The sequence below is a fragment of the Castor canadensis genome, chromosome 2 (assembly GCF_047511655.1).
Source record: "Castor canadensis chromosome 2, mCasCan1.hap1v2, whole genome shotgun sequence".
In the NCBI taxonomy this organism is placed as follows: Eukaryota; Metazoa; Chordata; class Mammalia; order Rodentia; family Castoridae; genus Castor; species Castor canadensis.
In genome coordinates, this window is record NC_133387.1 from 84,103,307 (window position 1) to 84,129,944 (window position 26,638).

Genomic DNA, 26,638 nt, shown 5'->3' on the forward strand with positions numbered 1-26,638 from the left:
TGAGTGAAGAAGGGGCATGGAATTGTAGAAATGAACTCAGAGAGATACACAGATGGGATACCAAATTGAGAAGTCTCCTGCAAGCCATGGGTAAGAGTGTGGGTGTTCCTGTAAGTGTGGTGGGTGGTCTTTGGACAGTTTTAGCAAGAGAGTAGCAGCTTGTCCAGCATGCACAGGCCTTGAATTCCCATTTTTGCCTAAATAAATAAATAAATACCCATCCCCCCCTAAATACCAGTTTATCCCTAGTTCTGTTATGAATTCTAGATATTTTTGTTAAGTGTGTATATAAAAGAAGTGCAACCTTGAAAACAGAATCTGTCAGTGAAATTCATCATTATAAAATTAGGTACAATAAACTCTTGACTTCCATGGGTACATGGTTCCAAGGAGGCTGCTCACCATTGAGGAAAAACCTGATGCTCAGCGTGCAGAGTTCAGTGCTATACTGTGGATGCTTGATTCATTTTCCTGTAACACTGCCCACTTCTGCTAAAGACACATTGCCTTTGAGCAAATCACATTTTCACTTTGTCACTTAAAGTAAGCACATTCATTTTTACCTTGCTTTTTGAGCACCATTTGCTTTTGGGAACACCTACTATGCCTTCACACAATTCAGGCCAGGGATCATACAATTTAAACACAACTGGTGACAGCACAGGACTAACTGAGAGCTTCCCTGCATCCCCTGAACTGTGTAATGCATGTGTGGAAATTAAAAATTTTTGTTTTTGAAATAGCTTTTGATTTTATTTATTCATTGACCTGACCATACTTGGTCAAAATTGCATGTAATAAATGTGAATAAGGTGGGCTTTCTCCTAGTTTTAAAACAGTCATTTTTAAAGATTGAAATCTGTGTGGTTAGTGAAGTGTGCCAGTGATCTTGTAGTCATATCTGATGTTTATTAGTGCTTAAGTGTGGAAAAGAACATGTTCAGACAGTTCTGAGTTAATTATAATACCACACATTTTATTATAAAAAAGTTAAGGAAGTGTTGAGCTGCTTTGTTAGAGGTTAGTTCAATAAAAGTTTCCTCAAAGCAGGACTACTACATTGTGAGAGCACATTAGGAACAGCACTGTTTAGCTGAACTGTTTATTTAAAAAAAAAAAAAAAAGAATTGTACCACTAGCTGTTTTTCTGTCTGAACAGTGCATTTTACACAGTGCAGCATCAATGATACTTACAGCCATAGTATGACTGAAGGTTGGACTACAGTGGGGAAGCAGTAGGATCTAGTAAACCAGGCAAGAGGCTCTTTAAATAGAGAAGATAAAAACTCTAAACCAAAGGATAGAGAATGGGAATTGTGATGAGGATGACTGAGGTTTTTGTGAAGCAGAGCAAAATGATCTGCTTCAGAATTAAAAGAAAAAATGGGATGATTCTGAGATTCTAAGCATTGGAGAGAATGGGCAGATAGGTAGTGTTGTCATACTGTACATGTAGTATCTGTAGTGGGAGGGTGAGTCATGTTGAAAGTGTATATTAAAGGCATCATCTCTGAGAGAAATACATTAAGGAACCAGTTGGAGAAAGATGAGTGATTTAACTAAGATTTGGAAGTCATCCGATATAAGTTGATTGAAGCCCCAGAACTAAATGAGGTCTTCCAAGAGAAGACCTGAGGAATGCCAACAGCAGTGATGAGGTCCACATATGTGACTGGTTTGTCACCTAGGTCATTGCTAATCTTATTCAAGAACATCAGGGGGGCTGGGGATATAGCTCAGAGGTAGAACACTTGCCTAGCATGAGCAAGGACCTGGGTTCATTTCCTAACACCCCCCCACACACACACACACTCACACAAAAAAAGTTTGAGGAGAGCAACAGCTGAGTAAGAAAACTGAGTAGATGATGCAGATTGTGAACTATTCTAGAGAAGCTTGGTGTGGTGAGGAAAAGGAGGGAGAAGAGATTGACTTAAAAGGGAATGGGGTTCAAATAGAGATTTATTTAAAGATGAGGAACATTTTAGCATTTACAAATATGAAAGTATCAAAGAAGAAAAATACTGAATTTACAAAAGAGGGCTAAATCATTGTCCTACAGTGGGTGGGAGGGACATGATTTATTGCACAGGTGGCTGCCTCATACAGAAGAAAAGGCATATTTTCTCCTGAGATTCGAGAAAAAGAAGTAATAGTGCAAGTGGAGGGAAATGTCAATAAAACATAGATGAGAGAATCTTTTTCCTTTCAGCTCTTAACAAAATTAGTGCATAAAGTGTTTAAAAGGGAGAACGTAAGAGAACCCAAGAGGGCAAGTGCGGCAGCATCTAGAGCCTTGTTGGCTTTTGTAGGACCAGGGAAATTTGAGAATCTTGAAAAACTTAGAGATAAAAATAAGAAAGAAGGCAATGAATGGAAGAAAGAGCTGGGGAAATAAGAAGGGAGGTGATTGATTGCCTCAGTATTTGGACAAGGGTACCTGTATCAGATGTCTGTGGCAGGCCATCGGCCAGGCCACTGGACCTTCTCTGAGTTTACATGTAAACTACATCATGGATGCTGTTGTGTCAGACCAACAGTTTACAGAGGTAGTCGTTAATGCAGAAAGTCGACATTATAGAAACAAACTTGTGAAGCATTCCTCAATATTTGAAACAATATTTGTATGTGGCCTTTAAAATTTATGAGAGGCATAAATTATTACATTTTTAGTTCATGTTGTTCCCAATATTTCTCAAAACATGGGACCCAGCTGAAACTTTAACTGCTAGAAATGAGGGCTGGCAGGGACACCCAGTTGTCTTCTAGTGTTTACACTTGCCACAGGCAAATTTGCAATGAGAAAAAAAGATACTAAAATAACACACGTGTTCAATTGTAAGCTCATCTGTTTAGAGTGCTCTTTTACTGCTTAAAAAAAAAGTACATGTTGCTTAAGTTTCTTATCATTAGAAAGACAGATAAGAAACATGGTTAAAACTTAAAATAATTTGTTCATTTTGAATAGGACATGATCTGGGCTTTCACCAAGGTAGAACCTCTTTGACTTCCTAAATTTCTAAAACTTTGTTAATTAGTAAAGCTATTTTTAATGTGCAAGATTTCTACCTGGGCATACAGAATCAGAGTTTCCTAATACTTTAACTATGTTTGAATGTTCCATGTGAGGATTCTCTGTGTGCTGTGTTCTTTTTACCTGAGCGTTTTTCCCAGAAAGGGTGACTGAGTGGCATTGAACCTTTAGAAAAGAGAATTTGTTTCCCACTTTTTTTTTACCATCAAAAATATTTTTGGTACTCATTGCTCCCACCCCTGTGCCCCAGAACTCAGTTTGAACTTAGGGCCTCATGCTTGCTAGGCAGGTGCTCTACCATTTGAGCCATGCCCCCAGCCCTTGGTAGCCTATTAATGCAGTAATTATACTTTTTTGCATTGGTTTGCCTAGCATTTTAGAGGGTAGTATAAGCAAAAGTAAGCAATAGCCTGTGGTTGTGTGAGATAAAAGTAAAATGTTCCAAATTTATGAATTTATTCTGCTAGCTTATAAAATACTTTATGTAGCAAGATGTATCACTTTATAACATAATACTAAATAATCAAAATTGTGTTTGATTACAGATCAGTGGGTTTTAGAATGGAATTGGTAACGTGCCAGGTAAGGAAAATGATTTGGGTTGACACTAGGTATACATGCAGTAAATAGAGATGGTTTTATGATTAGTTAAATAAGATTGCCTAAAAAGTTTCCTTTTGTGTTAGTTAAATCTTCATATTTCTAAATGTAGAGAACGATCATCCCTTTTAAAAATTGTTTTAAGAAGGCAGTTTTTTCTGTGTGTGTGGGATTGAACTCAGGACCCCTTGTGTATGTTCAAGTGCTGTACCCCTGAGCTGCATTCCCAGACCATATTGATGGTTTTTAGATACTAATTTTTAGTATCTAAAAACCTGTTCTTTTATGTGTTAACATTTTAGTCAAATATTTAACTAAAACATATTTCACGCCATGATATGTAGACATAAGGAAGAATTTAATGAAGCATTATCATCTAAGGATAACTTTGTCTTCTCCAGGTTTTTATCTTAAAAGGAAAAGACCCACTTGTTTTTCCTTTTTCTTTTTTTGACAATGGTAGGAATGGAACTCAGGACCTTCCATGAGCTAGGCAAATGTCTACCACTGAACATCCCCAACCCAAGACCTACTTGTTTTTTAACTCCAGAGGTTGGTTATAACTCTATGCTTTTTCTACATTCACACTTGTTACTACTGACACATGACAGTTGTAGTTTTTTTCCTTAGGTTTTTATTGTTTAAACCAAGGTGCTTCTCAACTCTATTTTTGTTTTTTGCTGATACTGTCTTGAACATTTTTAGATGATTCTTTAGGTTTTTATATCCATGTCAGTAAATGGCTTGCTTATGTTGATGATTCCTGATTTATTTTGGGGGGTTTGGGGTTAGCCTTTACAGAAGATGAAAATTTAGCTCTTTTTCTACCCCCACAACATATACTTATAGTATACACTTCCAATTCCTCAATCCTCAGGATAGCTTTAGTAGTAATTTGGGTTAGGTCAGTATTTGTTAGCTGACCCATTAGTAAATTGTGGTTACCAGAGTTCATTCCTATATTTTAATTTTCTTGGAATTATTTATTTGCTTAATTTTTCATATGTACTATTTATTCATAATTTAACCTCGAAACCCCTGCTAATTTTCTAAATCAGATGTGTTTATTCAAATTCATCACCTCATTTTCCTGAGAATATCATTCCTGGAGCCTTCCTACCTGTCCAGTATTCTTTTGCTATTCTGCGTACCAGGTGCACACCTATTACTATTTCCTTGGGAATTGCCTTTGTCTTTCTTCTGAGTTGGGCCTTCTAGCTCCTGTGTTCTGCATCTTCTCCTCCCACCTTTTTTTGCCCCTTTGTTTTCTGCTTGGGGGCTACCATTTTTATTCTTGTTATTTTTTGTTTTTAAGTGTTTCTGAGAAAATTGTGGTAGGTAATTTTGTAAAACTTCACAGGCAAGTCAGAAAATTATTATTACTGCTATTTATTTTTATAGTACTAGGAGCTGAACTTAAGACCTCACACTTGCTAGGTAAGAACTGTACCACTTGGGCCACTACCCTAGCCAGAAAATTGTGTTTAACTATCTTCGCTTGATTGTAGTTTAGTAAGGCAGAGTTTTTGGTTGTAATCCCAGCCCTTGGGAAACTGAGGCAGGGGGATTTTAAATTCAACACTAGCTTAGATTACACAGTGAGACCCTGTCTCAAAAAACAATAAAAAAAAAAAACAGTAAGATGTAGGCTATAAATGTTTCTGAAGGCATCATCTTCTGTCTTTAGATGTCCTCATTGAGCAGTTCAAAACCACTGTGACTTCCGATTCTTGAAATTTGTGTCTGTTTTCATCTGTTTTTCTGGGTGCTCAGAGCCCCACTTAGAGCACCAACTTACAGCTTTCAGTTCTGGAAAATGTTAAGTATTTCACTAATACTTTCCTCTCCATCTTGTCCTCTCTCTCCAGTACTCCTTTTCTTTAGATGCCTGCTACTAGGTCCCCTGATTTTCTATTTTTCAACCCCTGTGCTTTCTACTTTTTTGCTATTACCCCAAATCTATCTTTAGTAATTTCTGTTGACTTTTTGTATTGGATTTCACATTTATGTTTTCTAAGAGCGCTTGCTTCCCCTGGAATGTTCATTTCCCATGCAGTCCTTTTCCACTTTCATGAATATGGCATTCTTTCTTTGAGAGTTTTAATCTGCATGGGGAATAGTTTCACTATTCCAGCACATTCTACCTGTTTGTTTTAGTTTCTTCCATGGCTTTCATGGCTTTTCTCAGCCATCTAACACCCCCAGATAATTAGCTCATTGGTAAGAGTGGTGCGGTAAAATCCCGAGGCTCTGATTGCATTTTTGAGCTTCACTCTGTCTTTCCTGTTAACAGACCAAATTCTGTAGAGACTTTATAACTGCCTGGAAGGTAAAGATTAAGCTGAAGGTTTCAGAGAATCGAGAGGGACAAATGATGAAGAAGTTTGTCTTGGCATTTATAATCCCATTTTCCATATACTTTCACTGTCCTTGGTCCAGAGACGCCTGTTGTCTGACCCTTTGCAAAAAATAGATCTGTATGGAGGAGGGTGAGGGCAGAAGTGGGGAGCTAGAGAGCACAGTCCTTTTGAGATAGTTTTTAATACTATTCTCCTTATTGTTGTTCTCGTCTCTCATACCTTGTACTGCTAGTTCCTGAACCTTGGGAGATTCTCTCCTATAAGTGAAGTGGTTTTCTGTTTCTAGGTGCTTGGTTTAGAGTTTGGCCTCTTTGGGTCTGGTAAATAAATCACTTACTCCTTTGCCCATATAGCTTCCAAAATTACTTTTGGGATAGCTTATACCCACTTTTGTAAATCTATGCTTTATAAAATAAAATGACAGCCACACATTTCATTGCATTTTAGAGGGTGTTTTAGGCAAGAGCAAAATTAGGTGAGTTCATTTTACCTTGGAAATGTTTACACGGTCAAATCTAAGCACAACAAAATTTTGGATCCTGCTACCGAAGGAGGTTCTGCTAAAACACTATTCTTAATTTTAATTATTTAAACTAGTTAATTGATTCCTGGGATAACGGGAGCTGTGATAAAAAGCGCCCTTGAGCTTTACCTTCAAGAGCCCCTGTAACTATCCACCTTTGATTCAACCTGAATTTTTCTTTAGATCTCTAGAATATAATGTCAAGAAATAACTCCTTGGGGGAGGAGGGACAAAGGAGAATGGAGGAGGGGGTGAATTCAAGTATGATATATTTGATATATTCTAAGAACTTTTGTAACTATGACAATGTACCCCGACCCAACACAACAATAAAAAAAAAAAGGGGAAACGAACAACAGAAACAAAAGAAATGGCTTCTTGGGGATATTGATGATATTGAAAACCTAAGCTAATCCCAAAGAGACTTTGTATTCTATATTGCTATGAGTCAGTTACTGGTTATACAAAATTTTGTCTCCAACTAGAGCTAAAAACTAGTAATAAAAAGGAAAAAAAATCATAGCATTAATAATCCTTCATACCATTGTGAATTTATTTGCTAAGCATTTGTTGAGTATCTGGTATCCAAGACACTATAGTGAGAGCTCTAATAAGAGAGTAACCTCTTCTTTGAGAAGCTGTAATTAAACGAAGAGAAAGAGGGAGCATATATGAAATAAGAGGGATAATTGCAAGGCCCAGAGTGGATGCCTGACACTGCGGATAGTACTGGACTCTATGTGCATTGTTTTTTCCTATATATAACATACACATTTAATTCCTTTCCATTTTAACTAAGCACTTATCATGCATTATGGCTGTTACTTTTGTAGCAACTTTTGCAAAACAAGCACAAATTTCTTTTTCCTTCCTCACAACTTTATGAATAGAGATTTGTTCTTACCCTAGATCATAGCATCCTTAGCACAGTATGTTATTGTTTTCCTTGTTACATCCAGAACTTTGATCTTTTCATGTAAAGCACTTATGGCTTCTCTTTGGCATATCTGGATTGCCAGTATCACTCCTCTTGTGCTTTTTAGGCTGTTATTAGTAACGTAAGGATTACTTGAATACAGCACTGCAGTATGCAAGTCAGTTTAATAAGTGAGACAACTACCAAATGACTAGCAGGCAGGCAGTATATACAGTGTGGGTTCACTGGACAGAGATGATTTGTGTCTTTGCAGAACTGAGCGAAAGGTGCAAAATTTCATTACTCAATGCAAATGGCGCACAACTTAAAACATAAGGGTTTTTTTCTGGAAATTTTGGTTTAATATTTTCAGACCACAGTTGATCATCAATAACTGAACCATAGGAAAAGGGATCTACTGCAATGAATGCTGGAAAACTATTCTTTGCCCTTGTTTTACTATATATTTTACCTAAGAGAGTTGTGGAAATGGGAAAATAGGAATATATGGATTCTTTTTTAATCTTGGCTTCATTTAACCATTATTATGGACTGTGTTTCCCTAAAATTCGTATGTTGAAATCCTAACCTCCAATATGATGGTAATAAGAGGTGGGATCTTTGGGAAGTGTTCATGGGGGTGGAGTACTCAATGAGTGGGATTAGTGCCCTTATAAAAATGACCTCAGGCAGCGCTCTAGCTCGCTGCCTGCCCTGAAAGGATACCATGAGAAATCAGCATTTGCATCATGAAGAAGTGCCTTCACTAGAACTGACTGTGTTGGCACCAGATCACAGGCTTCCAGCCTCCATAACTATGTGAAAGAAATTTCTGTTGTTTATAAGCCTCCCGCTCTACGGCATAGCATCCCTCTTTATCAGTGGTTTGCTTTCTGTGATTTCAGTTACCTGCAGGCAACTGCAGTCTGAAAATAATACTGTAGTGCAGTGAGGAATTAAGATATTTTGAAAGGTCACATTCACATAGTTTTTATTACAGTCGATCATTGTAATTGTTTTATGTTATTAGTTATTGTCAATCTCTTTCTGTGCCTCATTTATAAGTTAAACTTTATCATAGGTATAGAAAGAAAATGGTATTTGTAGGACTCGGTACTATCAGTTCTGAGCATCTACCGGGGATCTTGGAATGTATACCCCACGGACAAAGGGAGGGACTACTGTATTTTGTTATAGCGGCTCCAACTGAGTAAAACAACCATCATAATAGGTTTTTTGAATTGCATAATGTCTAGTGACATAATTAAAATTGTTATTACCCTTCAACATTTCTTGCCATTCTTCTTTTTTGCGGGGGAGGGGTGTTCGCAAGTACAGGATTTTCATCTGTATACTAAAGCCATTCTTGACAAATGCTTTTTACCCTAAATGATTACCTTAAAGAAAGACCATGAGGGAAAAAAGAAGATAGGAAAATTGAAAGAATGGAAAAATTTTATACTCAATACTTTTTGGACTGGAGGTGCAACTCAAGCAGTAGAGTGCCTGCTTTGCAAGAGCAAAGCACTGAGTTCAAACCCCAGTCCCAACTCAAAAAACATAATAATGATACTTCTTTTTCATTCAGATTCCAGTTTATAGTCTAATGGACAGGAAATATCAGCTAGCAATACTCATCTCTGCTTACCTTTCACAGTCAGGGATACTGAGATAATAAAATAGTCTGGTGAAAGTTATCTTAACACTTAATGTGTAATCATCCAACATCTTTGCACTTTCCTGACTGAAAATAGTTTCTAATGGCCTTTTATTTTAAACATTAACCCTACTTGGATTTCAGTTATCTACTGTTCTTGCAAGTATTTATTTCAGTCATTTGTGATTCCTGAGCAAGCTATTGCTGACTACTCATTTTTTTCCATCTTCCTGAACTTTGTAACCACTTCCAAATTCCACAAGGACATTTCTGATTCTTCTATTACTATGTCTGAGTAGTTGACCTGACATTGGGAATGATGAAAGATGGTTGGTGTTGACCCATTGAAATTTGTGTCTTGACTCCTTCAGGACTAAGATTACAATAAAGCCATGCTGCATAGTGGCAAATCTAGGACTGAAACTACATTTTCTCATGCCTATTACTGTTTTGACTAACTAAAATAGATTATTTCATGTTTTCTGCATATTCGTCACTTGTACACAAGAACCCTTAGTGACAGAAGCTAGCTAATAATATTCCTAAGCTCTGAGCCAGTCCCTTGCAAAATGTCTGTTATCCTTCCAACTTCTTGTGCATTTTCTTTCTTTCTGTTTAGAAAAACTATTTGAGATTGCTTTGTGAAGTATTATACATGGGAAATGCTGCTTGTAATCTATGATTACAGCTGCAAAAGATGGGCCTGGTTTGGGGCCACTCAATTAAACTGACCTCTTAACTTCTTTACACCTCATTAGTCTCATTAAAAAAATTAAGACAATACCTGTTTCATCTAGCTTACAGGAACCTTTTTTTTTTTTCCTCAAGTCTAAAATGAAATAGATAACGTTGGAAAAGGAAATAAACCACACATGAGATGGTCACTTGAATTTTAGTGACTTAGAGCAGTGCTTTAGGATTTGCCATGATGAATCTTGAAATAGCTGGTCTAAGGTAGGAAGCAATGGACAACTTACCAAAAATGAAATTAAAATAAGGTAGTCTGAATATTGACAGTAGTGTACACACATGACTCAGTGATGGAGGAGTTGGAAAGAATAGGGCATTGTGAAGGCTTCTACCACCGATAATCACTTGATGACTCTGATTAAATTTGTGTGGGTAGGTGTGTTTATATTAGAGAAGTCGAAAGGAAAACTCACTTAAGGGGCTCCTTACAGCAGCAGTAGTAAGAAATTCTTCCTCAATATAAATTGGAAAGTTATCATTTTACAATTGTGAGGAAGTAGTAGAGTGTTTCAGGAGAGTGAAAAAAGTCCTCTGACTTGATAAAGTTTATCAAGAATCAATGTAGAACTCAATTCTTAATAATCTCAGATCAGATACCCTGGAGCTACATGTAGGAATGACAGTTTTCATTCTGTGTGTATATGGCTAAAAGTGAAAGACAAGTTGTTTGCATTTATTCTTAGTGTCCTGAGGTCTCTGTTTCTCTTTGGACTCTAAAAAGGTTGTGGTTAAGGTAAAATAGTTTTTGGCAAAAAAAAAGTCTCAGATTTATAGAATGAAAATTTAAAGAATAAGAGTAATTGTTGATGCTTTTCAGTCATTGTAATTCTTAACTGTAGGCTGTAAAGAAGTCTTATAACTTAAAGTGCACCTGTTCAAACTATTAAAAGACATTATTTAATGACTGAAATGGCTTACTGGGAAAGGAACTTAAGATGAAAAGTACAAAATAATACACGAGGCATCGGATATTTAAGGAATGAATAAGGAGATCATCTTCAGAGAAACAAGTCCATGACTTAAGAAAGCATGCCAAGCGTTTCGTTGCCTAATAAAATCTTCTGTAAAGCAGCATTTAGTTTTATTAAGTAAAGTGGTTTCCTTTAATCCTTTTAAATCTGTATAGACACCATAAGGATTCCTCATGATATTGACTATTCAAATGGTATATAGTCCTAGGTCATATGTTGCAACCCTTTTCCCCAGAAGGGTAGTATTTGGAGGTAGGGTCTGTGGGAGATCATTCGAGTGGCAATAATGCCCTTATGATGAATGAACAGTAGCCTGAATTAACTTCAGATCTGCTGTGTAAGAGTTGCATCACCTTGGTGCAGGCAAGCATGGAGTGAGAAGGGGCACAAAAACCTATGACTTTAATGGTGAAAAGTAGTGGATTTGGTTGGAAACAGCTGGAGAAAACTTGTTGCTTTGCTTGCTTGAGGTTGTGGACCTGGTTTTGTGTGAACAGTGGACCTCCAGAAATTTCATAGGGAAATCCTAGAAAAGCGAGAACCATAGAAGGGCTGAAATAGCTGTCCCCTTGGGGGAAGAGGTGAAGAGGGCCTGGCAAAATGTGAAAGGCAAAGGGAGACTTGAGAACTGGCTGCAACTTTGATTGGGTTGCCCAGTCCACATGCACACACAGACCTCTGAAGGTGGAAATCTTGTAGTCACAACGTGTATGAGCCTCAGCCTTTATCTGAGTCATTGAGTGATCATTAAGCGATACAGACGTGGGCACAGCCACAGGGAAGTCAGGCTAAACTGGACGGAGACATCCTGACTGCACAGCATTGAGGGAAACAGATTCTGCATCTTAAAAAGTCCCTATCAGTTACTGAAAAATCCACTAACTCGGAAAAACAAAAAGAACCCCAGTTGTTAATGTTTCAGCATTCAACCAAAACTGCTAACATGCAGAGAGAGAGAGAGAGAGAGAGAGGAAAACGGAAAATGTGAGATATAACCAGAGGGAAAAAAAAGGTCAATAGATACTGGACTTGGTCTTGGGTTTAACAGTCTTCATATTGGCTGTATAAATATGCTGAAAGAATTAAGAACATGCTAACAAGACTCAACAAATAGAGAATCTCAGTAGAGAGAAAAACTAGAAAAGAAGAACCAAATGGAAATTTTAGATTTTGAAAGTACTGTATTTAAAATGAGAAATTCATTGGGTAGGTCCAACAGCAGATGTGAGATGGTAGACAAAATGTGAAGATCAATAAAAAAAGATCAAAAAAGAGAGAAAAAAACGGTTTATAAGAGACTCTGTTCACTCGGACAGAGCCTCAGAGTCCTATGGGATAATGTTAAACTTTGCAACATGCTTGTAAGAAGATTTCCAGACAGGGAGAGACAGAAAAATATTTGAAGAAATAGTGGCACCAAACCATTTCAAATTTTCACATTTTGTAAAAAACAAAAACCAAACGCTTACAAAGAGTCCCAGTAAGTTGGTAGAAGTATGTTATACCTTGTCCATCCCACTGAATGCAGCTATAAATAAAACCCCGGGCAGAATTCATGGGTAGTCATTCACAAACTCTGTAAATAGCAGGCAAATTGAGAACACAACTAGAAAGGAAGTGGCAGTAACTCAGTGGTGAGTTCTCAAGTCTCCCTTTGCCTTTCACATTTTGCCAGGCCTGCTTTACCATCCCTTGTCCTGAACTCAGCATACCTCAAAACCCAGAATGTAGGTATCAGAAAGCACAGAGAAAATTCCAAAAACTCAGGTTCTGGCTTCAAAAGCAGAAAAGAGTTTTCCTAATGCTCATCAAGAGTGCAAAAATCTCTCTCAATGTCTCCTGCCCTCCTTTTCTCTCCCTCCCTGTCCCCCCATACTTTTTCCAAGGGAAAGAGGACTTTATTCGGAGAAGAAACTGTGGTCCCAAGAAAAATAGGCAAAGCCCTGTTACATTTTTTGTTCAAGCAGTAGTCCACTGCTTGACTGTGGGTGTAAGTGTGGTTGTAGGAAGTGTGTGGCAGGCAGAGTGATATGAATGTAGTTCCAGATGTGGCCGGAGGATTGGAAAAGGGCATCCTGGAATACCAGAAGTATTAGATGGCTATGCAGAAGGAGGAGGCATGGAAATAGATCCTTTAAAGTTGTGTATGTCTGGGCTTGACCCCGAGGAATGGATTTTATAAGATATGTAATGAAATACTGCTAAACCACTACCAAATCCCATAGTGGCCAGGAGGTGGCACATTTACAATACAGATATGAATAGCATAGTGAAAATTTTGTAGCGTTTATTGATTTCTTATACAGTTAAGCATACACTTACCATGTGATCCAGCAATGTTACTCCTAAACTTACCCGAGAGAAATTAAAATTTAAGTTCACAAACAAGGATGAAAATAAACATGTGACAGATTAGATATAATGCAACTAAAGGAAAATGAGAGAAGGAAGAGGGAAATAAAAAAAGCTTATTGTTGTATACACAGTAGCCCAGTTTAGAGAGGCTCTGTTAAATCACACAATTAAGTTTAAAAAAAAGCAGAAGACTAAGGGCATTATTTGGAAAGTATATATGAACAAAGGTAAACATTAGAACAGAACCACAAACTTTTCTAAATGCAAACAAAAAACCTTTTTAAAAGCAAGAATATACTCATAGCAGATATCACAAAATAAGCAAAACTCTAAAATCTTATAAGGTGTTGAAATTAAACATAGCAGTGATAATTATAAATGTGAATGGAATTAACTTACCTTTTGAAGAAAAAGATTTTCAGTTGGTCAATAAAACAACAGTTAAATGTGAGGGCAATCTTGCTATGACATGTCACCCCACTGATTGCCAGGGTTAATTCCACTGGCTGGCTAGGTGGGTGACCCCTTCTTCCTCACTGCTCCATGTGCATCCCTCCTGAAGCTGCATGTGCTTGGTCAAAGAAAATGACCATCCCCCATAAAGGAGGACCGTTCTTTGGTCAAGGATATACGAGTAGCTGTGCTCCTCTGCTAGAACCTCCAAACAAGCTCTCCAAACAAAATCCAGCTATAGACTTCATCCAAATACGTTGCATATACTGGAGATATATCTAATCCAAGATTATTCAAAAGGTTAAAGATAAAGGGATAACAAAATCTGTCAGGCAAATGGAACAAAGAGTAAAGATAGTGTCCTGTTATTAGACAAAGTAACATTCTAGTCCCTGAGCATTAAAAATGAAAAAGGAGGACAATTTATTTCATACAAGGTAACACTTATAAATATCTATTTACCAAATAACGTAGCAACTACCTTGTTACAGGAGAGGCAACTATAGCAGATGTGAGGAAGTGTAGATAGAAGCACACTAATCATAAGGACTTTAATATACTACCTAAATACCAGACAGATCCACTAGACAAAAACAAGTGAGAAGATAGAAGATCTAGATGACATAACCAATAGGGTAGATCTTATTGGATACATAGTGAACTTTCCATCCTTGAAATGGAGACTGCTCATTCTTCTTGAGTGCCGTGGTACATCCAAATTCTGGAAAATGCCAACTCTCCATAGAGACAGATGAGTGGTTGCCTATGTGCAGTGGGAGGACAAGTGTAAGGGGCACAGGTAAATGTGAGAGTGATGAATATCTTCACTCTCTTAATTGTGCTTATGGTTTCACATGTCGAAATCATCAAATTGTATAGTCTTGTGTCATTTATACTTATATTTTAAAGAATACTTTTAAAAATGAGTGATTGTAGAAGTATGTATCATAAGTTGCTTTACTTCTTGAAATGCCAATTTGGCCATGTCTATAAAAATTCACACCGCACCATACTTTGGCACAGAAATTCAGTTTCTAGAAATTTATCGTGTAGAAATGCCCAGATGACACACCATTCCTAATAACAAAAATAACAGGAAACAACATAAATGTTTCATGTGGACAAGTAAAATAATGTGATGAATAGAAAGGAAATCCCACACATCTAAGTTCCATATATTTCCTCATATTTACAGTTTAAAATGTCAAGTAACTGTAATGAAGACTATAAAAAGACCTCTAAGATTTGTGGTGGTTAAAAAAGTATATAATGATAAGCTGTATTGCACATATATGGTGATAGATAAATTTACTTCTGTGTTTGCAGAAAATACATGAAAAGGAATGAGTTTACAGTTCCAAACAGCCCCCCAAAAGCAGTTTTTCATAACAGTAAAATTGACTTGAAATGACATGAGGCCCCATATAATCTTTATCCCACTTAACCATGAATATTCATACTGTTTTGCTGCAGATAATTTAATGTGCTGTAATGTTTTATCATATGAAGCTTAAATAATGATTGACCATATCTAACAAAAAGTCTAGAAGGCTAAAGAGTATTGGTAAATCTTAACTAAAGTAGTTAGCTGATGAAAGGTTATAATTGGTGATATCTAGATGTTTCCACCCTCGGTCTGCAGGATTTTATTTACGGACAATACAGACTGTTTAATGCCAATAAATGTGACAGATTCCTTAATGAACACAAACTTTTTTAACTGATACAAGAGGAAAGAGAAAATTACTCTGTGTCATTAAGAGAGATTAAATCTGTAATTCAAAACTTTTTCCAAAGAAAATTGCTCAGCAGTTGGCCACACTGGTACAGGAAGATAAGGATGACGTTCTTGTGTGTATAGAAAATCCAAAGATGTCTGTAGGTGTATATAGATGTCTATATTTACTGTTAATATCAGTAAATAAATTAAGATTGCTGGATATAAAGCCAACAAAAATAAAATAGTAAGAAAGGTCTTTTACAGTAACACAAGACATTTGAAAATTATGAAAAGATGTCAAGACTTTTACACACAAATCTACCATCTGTGTGAGAGAAATTAATGGCAGTAGTGTAGTTACTTGATCGCGTGTAGAACAAGAGAATATATGTTTACCTTGAAAAGTCTTGTATCGTAGAAGACTTTGTATTTTGGTCTCACCTCCTTATTTTTAGAAAAAAACATGAATTTTTCTTCAAGAACAAAATGATTTTATGGATGATAGGAGAAGGCTTAAATACATTACTTAGAAGTGAGTTTAAGTTCCATGTTTATATTTTGGACTTCCTAATTGTTACATTTCAGTATTTTTAATAGTCTAGAGTGCAGAATTCTTTTTTTTTTTTAACCAGAATCTGCTTTTCTTTCTTTTTGAGACTTCCTTCTGAAAGCATTGCACAAAAACAGAAAATTTATCTTAAGAAGATTGCCAGAAAGTTAGACTAGCCACTTTTATAAGGCACTGGTTTATCACATGAATATTAGTAACATTCATTAACAAATGGTAGTTTGCTTTCCTTTCTAAATAGAACTTGTCACCAGATGGTGCAAAGTACTGAGTAAAAATGAATAAAACAAACAAAAGCCACCCCACAGTTTGAATTTAAAAAAAAAAAAGTCATTATTTTTGAGTTGGGGAAACATTGTAAGTAAATATTGCTTTTTGGTTGAGATTAGTTTTTCAGTAGCACTTAGAATAATTAGTAATATAGTTACAATGAGCAATGGTTGAGAAAATTGAGTGGGGAGAAAATAGAATAGTTAGCGTTTACATTTTTAGTAGATTCGTCATTTAATTTTATTGTGTAACTAAGAACTTATCAGTGTCATATTTTACAGGTAAGGAAATAAATGTGTAGAATGCTCATGTATATGCTTTTGGACTTTGGTTTGTGTGCTGATTATAGCTGCAAAAAAAATAAAAGCAGCATGCATGTTGTTTGTTCAGTAGAGGACAGACTTAAATCAGTGTTGCCAATAATGTCTGTGATTGCTCTTGGGTTACTCCATTTTCTCCCTCTTTATGACTTGTTCTTTTATGAATACAATAGCCTGAGGATGGTAACAATGGTAACAAAAGTGAAATTCTCTACCACATTCCTACCACTGTTGTTTAGGCTGTCTAGCTTTGTCTCCTTTGCTGATGTTTCTGCAGACGGCTGATCTGGAATTGCTGGTGCCTAAGGACTCCAATAAGTATTTCCTCTGTAATCATGTAAGCTGTCCTTCTCCTCTTCCCCATCCTAGCGGAAAAACAAGGCAGACACCAAGTGGTGGGAGTTTGTCCTCCTTCAGATTAGTAGGCAAAGAGCAGGTGGGAACTCTTAAATTAGCTAAATTAAGAAGGAAGTATTATTCTGGAGATAGAACATATTAGTGTAAGGCTTTAAGTTGGAAGAACAGAAGGGGAGAAAGTGGTACTGCTCCTAAAAGTGTTAGACAGTACAGTAATGAGGAACTTTAGCTAACACAATTGTGGAGCACTATAGGCATTTGATGGAGAATAATCCTATGCAAAAAGGAACTCTTGCTCCCCAAAATTGCCAGTAGCTTTCTGATTGAGAAATGTGACTGGTATGGGCAGCCTCCTTTCCATCCCTCCTCCTCTAGGGGCTCACAGAGAACTAGATTTACCTTGGCCTCTGCTCTCTCCTGTCTTTAGGCTCCAACATCTCCATTAGGGACTCTTCCCAAGCAGAATGAGCACATACTGTCTGTCTCTGGAAGGAAGTTTGTAATACTTAGTCTGCCCCAAAGTGGGTTTTTGTATGGAATTTCCTTAATTTCCCTGAATGACTGCCTCCCTCCCTCCTCCTGTTGGAATTCAGCTCCACGTTTTGTTTTAAGGCTTTCTTTTTTTCTTTTGTTTGTTTTATTTTATTTATTTTTTGCTTTGGTTTTTTTTATTTTTGGCAGCACTGAGGTTTGTATCCTCATGCTTGCTAGGCAGGTGCTTTCCCACTTGAGCCAAATTCCCAGCCATATTCTAAGGCTTTAAATGTTGATCATAAATTAATGGGGTGAACTTAGTTATATCTTCCAGGATTCCTTAACACTAGTATCTTCCCCTGGTTTCCCATCACCTGGAACTCCTTTCCCATGTTCCCTCAGTGTTAATAATGCACTGGCCTAGAATTTTCCATGTATTGCTTAGCTATAACCAAGCTGTGAGATATGCTGTTGTCATTCCCCACTTAACAAGAGTGGCTTGGGAGGCTGTTTTACCTGAGTTTTTAGGACTAGTTAAGTGGTAGCGTCCAGGTTCTAAACCACTCTGCAGTGTTGATTTCTCTGATTACTTTACAGCATTCTTACCACCTTTCTTCCTACGTGTATTTGCACGTTTGTCTGCTCCTCTCAGTTGAGTTTTTGGAGGACAGGTAGTGTCCATGTATTTTTTTTTCAACTTCTGACCATGTGCTTAGCATCTGCTAAGCTCTGAGTAAATATTGACTGAATTAGCTTTGAATGTTCAAAGTTTTTTCTTTGACTCAGTCTAACCAAACTAGAATTTCACAATACTAGCTTGAGAGCTAGGTTATTGATGGCATATTGTCATTTTATAGAAAATTGTGTTTCTTTTTATTGACTTAACATTTTGAATGAACTCAGCTGTCATGGTTATGTCAGTATTATCTCAAAATTTAATCTTAAGGAAACATTCAAATTTTAGTAGGTTCTTTTTTCTACATCATTTCTTGGAAATGTATTTTGAGAAACGATTTGCCATTCTATATTAGGCACATAAAAATAATCCAGATGACTTTTAGGTACTTCCTTTTAAATTATTTTTAAATCTTTCTAGAGTGAGATTTTTTATTTCATTTCATGGGTTCTATAAATTACGCAGCAAGGATTTGGTGAAATAATTGTTTTATCTTTAAAATACAAGAACAGAAATATTTCATTTTTTGTATGTATCTTTTGCAGAGCTTGGGATTGAACTCAGGGCCTTGGGTATGTTAGGCAAGTGCTCCACCAGTGAGCTACATCCCCAGCCCAAAAAGCAGATATAAATTTTCAGTATCTTATAAGCATTTAATTTAGCTGCCCACTGGGGAATTCAGTTTGTTGAATTAAAATCAGTGTGAACGTACCACCAAGTGTTATAAAAGGATTTTAATATTAAAGTAGGTTTTAGTCCTAACTAAGAATCTAATACTAAATAAGAATGCTTTTGTAAAGCAGTCCTTATGTGAAACTTTTAGAAAAGAATATAGGTGGGTACATACCATTCATTTATTAAATTTGCTTTACATAATGAACTATATTATAGAAAGTTAGAAATATTTGTCAGTAGGAAGTACTACTTTAAAATCTTGCCATTTTAGGTCTAAGCATTTGAAAATAACACTTCTTTCTTTTTGTAATGTTATATAATTCATGGGAGGCTGACAGCTTTAAGATTGCTGCTTTTATAAACTATACCACATTTTGACAATTCCAAGTATTATATGGTTTTATTTATAAATAAGAATATATAATTCAAAAACTATTATTGATGTTGGTAACAGAAAAATGTTACCTTTTTGAATGAAACTATATTATCAAACTTATGATGGAGCTGAGGGTGTGACACCAGTGGTAGAGTGCAGGCCTAGCAAGTTCAAACCTCAGTAATGCAAAAACAAACAAAGAACTATGGCATACCAGACTGTGGTCTAGTTTTTGGGGACACAGGTTAGAGCAAGACATACGATTTCTGCACTTAACAGACTTACAATGTAAGGAGGAAGTTAAACATTAAATACCAAGACATTTGACTATACATGCTTCTCTCTTTTTTTGTTCATGTGATTTTTTTTTTTTTTACTTTTAATAATACTTTCCTGCTGTTTTAATAGAGATCTTGAAGGGGAAAAATAATTAACTCAGGTCATCAACCTGCCATGTTTTACTGAACCCTTCCCAACTGATTTGAAACATCACTGTTATCATATATTCAATTTCATTCAGTTCAGTTTCATGATTTGCTTCATGCTGTGATAGTGCTGCATCATTTTAATTTGTAACTTTTTTTATAACTGGCAATACAGGTACCACCTTGATATTTATGACTTTAAAAAATGTATTGGCTAGTTTTATGTATTTTCTCTTTCAGGTAAATTTTATAATTTTACCCCAAAATCCTGTTAGAATTTATTGCTTTTTAAAAAAAAAAACAATAATTTGGGGGGAATTGGCATTTTTATTATAATGAATCTTCTTATCTCAGAATCCAGCCTCTTTTTTATTAATGTATCTTAAATATCTTATAGTATAATTTTATAATGTCCTCATCTGTCTAAAATTTTTTTTGTTAGGGTAGGAGGGGTTTGAACTCAGGGCCTGTGCTTGCTAGATTGGAGCGCTACCACTTGAGCCCTGTCCCCACCTCTAAACATTTTTATTTTAGCCTTAAAAGTTACTATCATTTAGGAAAGCTATTGATTTCTCTCTCTTCTTATGTGTAGTCACTTAGCCAAACTTTCATAATGAACATTTAATATTTTTTCAACTGACTGCTTCAGACTCTTCTAAGTTGGTAGTTTCTTATCATCTGCATTTTTTGAAATGTCAGACCTTATTACATTGCTGAAATTTAAATAGCAAGTTTGAAGAGTGGTCATTTTACTGGGCATTCTCGCCTGGTCCTGGACTTTAACAGTAAAGCTTCTGACATTTCTTTGTTGAATGAATATGATGCCCTGTGCAGGTGCCCTATGAAAGGACCCTGGTTTCCTTCCATTCTTATTACTAAGGTCAGATTTTCTATCACAATTATTTGAATTTGTTCTGTTTTTAAAACATGAATTATTTCTTTCTCAAGAGATTTGCTAGAATTTATTCTTAAATCAATCCAAGCCCTCAGGCTTTTTAAAAAGAGTGGATCTTTGAAAACCTTTCAATTTCTTTCTCTGCCACTGTGTATTTCCATTTTCTGTCTTTCTCCTGAAGTTTGGTCATTGGCATCAAATCTGTAGAACAATTTGGAGAATTTTGCCTTTACAACAATACTAAGTCTTCAGTCCGTGAACATGGGATGTTTTTCTGTTTCTTTAAGGAGGTCTTCATTCTTTCAATGATATTTTATTGTTTCAATGTACAAATTTCATACTTTTTTGTTACACTTATTCATCAGCATTTTATTGTTTTGCTACTCTGAAAGAATTTTTTTTAATTTCATTTTTGGGTGTTGCTAGTGTATGGAACTATATTTGATTTTTTTTGGTATCAAACTTGAATCCTGAACCTTGGTAAATTCATTTATTAATTCTAATACAGATAAGTGTGCCTTATTTGCAGGTTTATTACACATGATTTTGACCAAACATGGTCAAAAAACATGAGTTTTTAAAAATCACAAAAAATTCAAAACCAAAAACTTTAATTACTGTGCATGTGTTATGCAGCTCAGGCGATGAGACATTCTCACCCAGTGTGTTATCATCAGGCATGCAATCTCCTGAGCTTTTCCCCACCCTTAATTTGGTGCCCCCAAAGTGAGAGAAAAATGGAAGTGCTTAAATGATACAGTGAAGTTTTAGACTTGTTGAAAGGCGGCATGTCTTTAACAGAAGTTGGGTGTCATTATGAGAAAAGTGAATGAAGCATCCGCAGTATGGTTCTGATTTTAGTGTTTTCATCAGTGGTGGTCTCCTTGGAACCATACACCTGCTGATAACAAGGCTCCAGTGCAAATTGTTGTGTATTAGGGTTTTCCTTATGTAAAATCTTACCATTTTTAAGTAGAGATAGTTTTACTTACTCCTTTTCAGTCTGGATGCCTTTTATTTTTTGCCTGATTGTCCTGGCTAGACCCTCCATTACAAAGTTGAATAGAAATGAGAGCATATATCCTATCATATCTTACCCCCAAGGGAAAGCGTCTAGTCTTTTGCCATTAAGTATGATGCTAGCTTCAGATGTTTTTGTAGATGCCCTCTATCGGGCCAAGGAATTTCCTTTCTTTTTATCATGAAAGAGTTTTGAATCTTCTCACTGAGATTTGGTCAAATGTTTATTTGTGAATCTTGAGATGTCCGGTTTTTGTTCTTTTTCTATTAATTTGGTATAGTATACCAACTGAGCTCATACTGAGCCGCTCTTACATTCCTAGGATAGTTTATTTGGCATTTGCATATAATCCTTTTTATATGTTGCTGGATTCAATTTGTTAGCATTTTGTTAAAGATTTTTGCATCTTTATTCATAAACAATATTGGCTAGAATTTCCTTTTTTCTTTTTGGTGGGACTGGGATTTGAACTCAGGATTTCACGCTCGCAAATCAGGTGATCTACCACTTGAGCCACACCTCCAGTTCATTTTGCTCTGGCCATTTTTGGAGTTGGGGTGTCTTGTGAGCTGGTTTATTCATAATTTGAATCCTGGCTGGCCTCAAATCATGATCCTTCTGATCTCAGCTTCCCAAGTAGCTTGGGATTTACAGGTGTGAGCCACTGGTGCCTGGCCAGCTATAATTTTATCATGATCCTCATGATCCTTTTTCAGGGTTTAGTATCAGGGTAACTGGTTTCATAGAAGTGTTCCAGGTTCACACCTATTATTTTTTGTTTGTTTGCTTTGCAATAGCTTTTGAAGTATTAGTTTTCATTCCTTTTTAAATGTTTGGTGGAATTTACTAGTGAAGCCTGATTCTGGGCTTGTGGGAAGTTTTATTATTATTATTACTAATTCTTACTAATACTTTTTAAAGTCTGTTCAGGTTTTATGTTTTCTCTTTTGAGTAGTGTTTTCTTTTTTTTATTATTTTTTATTATTCATATGTACATACAAGGCTTGGGTCATTTCTCCCCCCTGCCCCCACCCCCTCCCTTACCACCCACTCTGCCCCCTCTATCTGCCCCTACCCCCTCAATACCCAGCAGAAACTATTTTGCCCTTATCTCTAATTTTGTTGAAGAGAGAGTAGAAGCAATAATAGGAAGGAACAAGGGTTTTTGCTGGTTAAGATAAGAATAGCTATACAGGGAGTTGACTCACATTAATTTCCTATGTGTGTGTGTTACCTTCTAGATTAATTCTTTTTGATCTAACCATTTCTCTAGTTCCTGGTCCCCTTTTCCTATTGGCCTCAGTTGCTTTTAAGGTATCTGCTTTAGTTTCTCTGCGTTAAGGGCAAAAAATGCTAGCTAATTTTTTAGGTGTCTTACCTATCCTCACCACTCCCTTGTGTACTCTTGCTTTTATCATGTGCTCAAAGTCCAATCCCCTTGTTGTGTTTGCCCTTGATCTAATGTCCACATATGAGGGAGAACATACGATTTTTGCTCTTTTGGGCCAGGCTAACCTCACTCAGAATGATGTTCTCCAATTCCATCCATTTACCAGCGAATGATAACATTTCGTTCTTCTTCATGGCTGCATAAAATTCCATTGTGTATAGATACCCATTTTCTTAATCCATTCGTCAGTGGTGGGGCATCTTGGCTGTTTCCATCACTTGGCTATTGTGAATAGTGCCGCAATAAACATGGGTGTGCAGGTGCCTCTGGAGTAACCTGTGTCACAGTCTTTTGGGTATATCCCCAAGAGTGGTATTGCTGGATCAAATGGTAGATCAATGTTTAGCTTTTTAAGTAGCCTCCAAATTTTTTTCCAGAGTGGTTGTACTAGTTTACATTCCCACCAACAGTGTAAGAGGGTTCCTCTTTCCCCGCATCCTCGCCAACACCTGTTGTTGGTGGTGTTGCTGATGATGGCTATTCTAATGGGGTGAGGTGGAATCTTAGTGTGGTTTTAATTTGCATTTCCTTTATTGCTAGAGATGGTGAGCATTTTTTCATGTGTTTTTTGGCCATTTGAATTTCTTCTTTTGAGAAAGTTCTGTTTAGTTCACTTGCCCATTTCTTTTTGGGTTCATTAGTTTTGGGAGAATTTAGTTTTTTAAGTTCCCTATATATTCTGGTTATCAGTCCTTTGTCTGATGTATAATTGGCAAATATTTTCTCCCACTCTGTGGGTGTTCTTTTCAGTTTAGAGACCATTTCTTTTGATGAACAGAAGCTTTTTAGTTTTATGAAGTCCCATTTATCTATGCTATCTCTTAGTTGCTGTGCTGCTGGGGTTCCATTGAGAAAGTTCTTACCTATACCTACTAACTCCAGAGTATTTCCTACTCTTTCCTGTATCAACTTTAGAGTTTGGGGTCTGATATTAAGATCCTTGATCCATTTTGAGTTAATCTTGGTATAGGGTGATATACATGGATCTAGTTTCAGTTTTTTGCAGACTGCTAACCAGTTTTCCCAGCAGTTTTGGTTGAAGAGGCTGCTATTTCTCCATCGTATATTTTTAGCTCCTTTGTCAAAGACAAGTTGGTTATAGTTGTGTGGCTTCATATCTGGATCCTCTATTCTGTTCTGGTCTTCATGTCTGTTTTTGTGCTAGTACCATGCTGTTTTTATTGTTATTGCTTTGTAATATAGTTTGAAGTCAGGTATCGTGATACCTCCAGCATTGTTCTTTTGACTGAGTATTGCCTTGGCTATTCGTGGTCTCTAGTGTTTCCATATAGATTTAACGGTAGATTTTTCAATCTCTTTAATGAATGTCATTGGAATTTTGATGGGAATTGCATTAAACATGTAGATTACTTTTGGGAGTATCGACATTTTTAGTATGTTGATTTTACCAATCCATGAGCATGGGAAATCTCTCTTTCTATAGTCTTCCTCAATCTCTTCAGAAGTTTATAGTTTTCCTTGTAGAGGTCATTCACATCCTTTGTTAGGTTTAGACCTAGGTATTTGATTTTTTTTGAGGCTATTGTAAATGGAATTGTTTTCATACACTCTTTTTCAGTTTGTTCATTATTAGTGTTAGAAATGCTAATGATTTTCCTATGTTGATTTTATATCCTGCTACCTTGCTGTAGCTATTGATGAAGTCTAGAAGCTTCTGAGTAGAGTTTTTTGGGTTTTTAAGGTATAGGATCATTTTGTCTGCAAATAGGGATATTTTGACAGTTTCTTTACCTATTTGTATTCCTTTTATTCCTTCTTCTTGCCTAATTGCTTTGGCTAGGAATTCCAGTACTATGTTGAATAGGAGTGGAGATAGTGGGCATCCTTATCTGGTTTCTGATTTTAGAGGGAATGGTTTTAATTTTTCTCCGTTAAGTATAATGCTGGCTGCAGGTTTGTCATATATAGGTTTTATAATGTTGAGGTACTTTTCTTCTATTCCTAGTTTTCTTAGAGCTTTTATCATGAAATGATGTTGGATCTTATCAAAGGCTTTTTCTGCGTCTATTGAGATGATCAAGTGGTTTTTGTCTTTGCTTCTGTTAATGTGGTTTATTATATTACGTTTATTGATTTTCGTATGTTGAACCACCCCTGAGTAGTGTTTTCAAGTTTGGAAAATACAAAGTAAGTACAGTTTGTGAATGTGTAAGATGTAATCTAGTAAAACCCAGATTGCATATAAAAATCTATGCTGCTACTTACTAATTCGTGGGAAGTCAATTTGAAACTTGTACTGTTTAACAATTCAGTTTTTATTTTTATTTATTTATTTTTTTTAGCAATTCAGTTTTTAAAGATGTGATTTTTCAAAAGTGTTGTTACATGTTTACATTATATAATCTTCATAATGGCTTCTAATTTTTTTTAATGTGGCTTTTATCTCAGCAGCAATGCAGCAAGTCTTGGAAAATCTTACAGAGCTGCCTTCATCTACAGGAGCAGAAGAAATAGACCTCATTTTCCTCAAGGGGATTATGGAGAATCCTATTGTAAAATCACTTGCTAAGGTATACTGGCTTATTCACACGATTACTAAACTGGTTTTGCAAATTGTTTTTACAGAAGTCTTTTTGATATTACTACCTTAGAACTTGGTTAATATACCTCAAGCATAGTTAGTAAATAATACCACTTATCACATAATGAAATCTTAATGTACTCAAAAAGCAAGGCCACTTTTGCCTTTTCTAGTATGTCTTTAAATACAGAATAAAGTGACTTAGCTTTTGGTATAACACCTTTAGGGTTTAGAGAAATCATAGCGGCACAAACATGTTATAATGGGGCTTATTTAAAAAAGATCCTGGTCCTATCTTCATTTTCAACAATAGCATGGTATTGATTTTCTTCTTTTACATTATGATGGGCAACCACTTCTCATTTAAGTTCTTCACTTCCTTTATGTAGCACTTGTTTGAAAAAAATTTTTTTCTTGCATAACCCTAATATTTTAATTCTGTTTGCATGGTCAATCGGGAGCAACCTCCTTAACTCATTCACAAGTATATTTTTAAACTATATTTTGGTTGTATTTCATTTCATTTACACTGCTTCCCCGTAATAATGTTTATAAACATCATTAATGCTTCGTGTATTAACTGCTTCACAACACTGGTAGACCTTCCTTTAGAGTTCACCAAATGATTCTTGCCTTCAAAAACATGTGTCATGTGCTTAGTACAACCCTTCCTTTAGGTAGCCGTCCCATCATTCTTTTTTGCTTTTCACTCCTAGAATGTTGATATCACAGTCTTCTGTCATCTTTTGTTTTTTTCTTTTTCTTTCCTGTGATCCTTTTTTGTCCCTTGTTTTCTTCTAAGACTTCTGGAAAAATCGTATCTTTTACAAAGTTTTCCATTAGTGAGAATAAGCTAATGATACAGATTCTTCCTTTTATTCACAGTTACTCTTGTTAAGGTCATGTGGTATAAAGGATTATGAGTAGAAATAAATCCACTTGCAGCTCACCCAACTAGGATTTTTCTTTTAATCATATTTTATTGCAGTCTTCCCAAGTTTATTAGATAATCCTGTATTTCAGTAATAATAAACAGCATATTATTTACTTCCACATTCCAGCTTCTAGTCATAAACATTAACCATCTTAACTGTGTGAAGATAAAGTAATAACTTCAGGGCGTGTTGAAATATGTAGGAGCTATTTAAGCCTATATTAAATGGCTTATCCTGCTTTCATATTGGTACTTTAAAAACACTTTTCACTCTTTTCTTGATGTCATACTGTTGTTCATTTTTACTGTGCATGAA

General features: G+C 36.0%; 1 protein-coding gene across 7 annotated transcripts in view; it reads left to right on the plus strand.

Annotated features, from left to right (window-relative positions):
• The window catches only part of Pals2 (protein associated with LIN7 2, MAGUK p55 family member), a 108,594-nt gene that overhangs the window by 18,815 nt on the left and 63,141 nt on the right, over positions 1–26,638 (plus strand). For 4 of the 7 annotated variants that reach the window (XM_074065158.1, XM_074065160.1, XM_074065161.1 and 1 more), the window contains one exon: positions 25,259–25,377. In XM_074065158.1, coding sequence (XP_073921259.1) covers positions 25,261–25,377 — 117 coding nt within the window. In that variant the 5' untranslated portion in view covers positions 25,259–25,260. Of the gene's footprint in view, positions 1–25,255; positions 25,378–26,638 lie in introns of those variants that run through there. The other 3 variants (XM_074065159.1, XM_074065162.1, XM_074065163.1) reach the window with 1 other exon arrangement.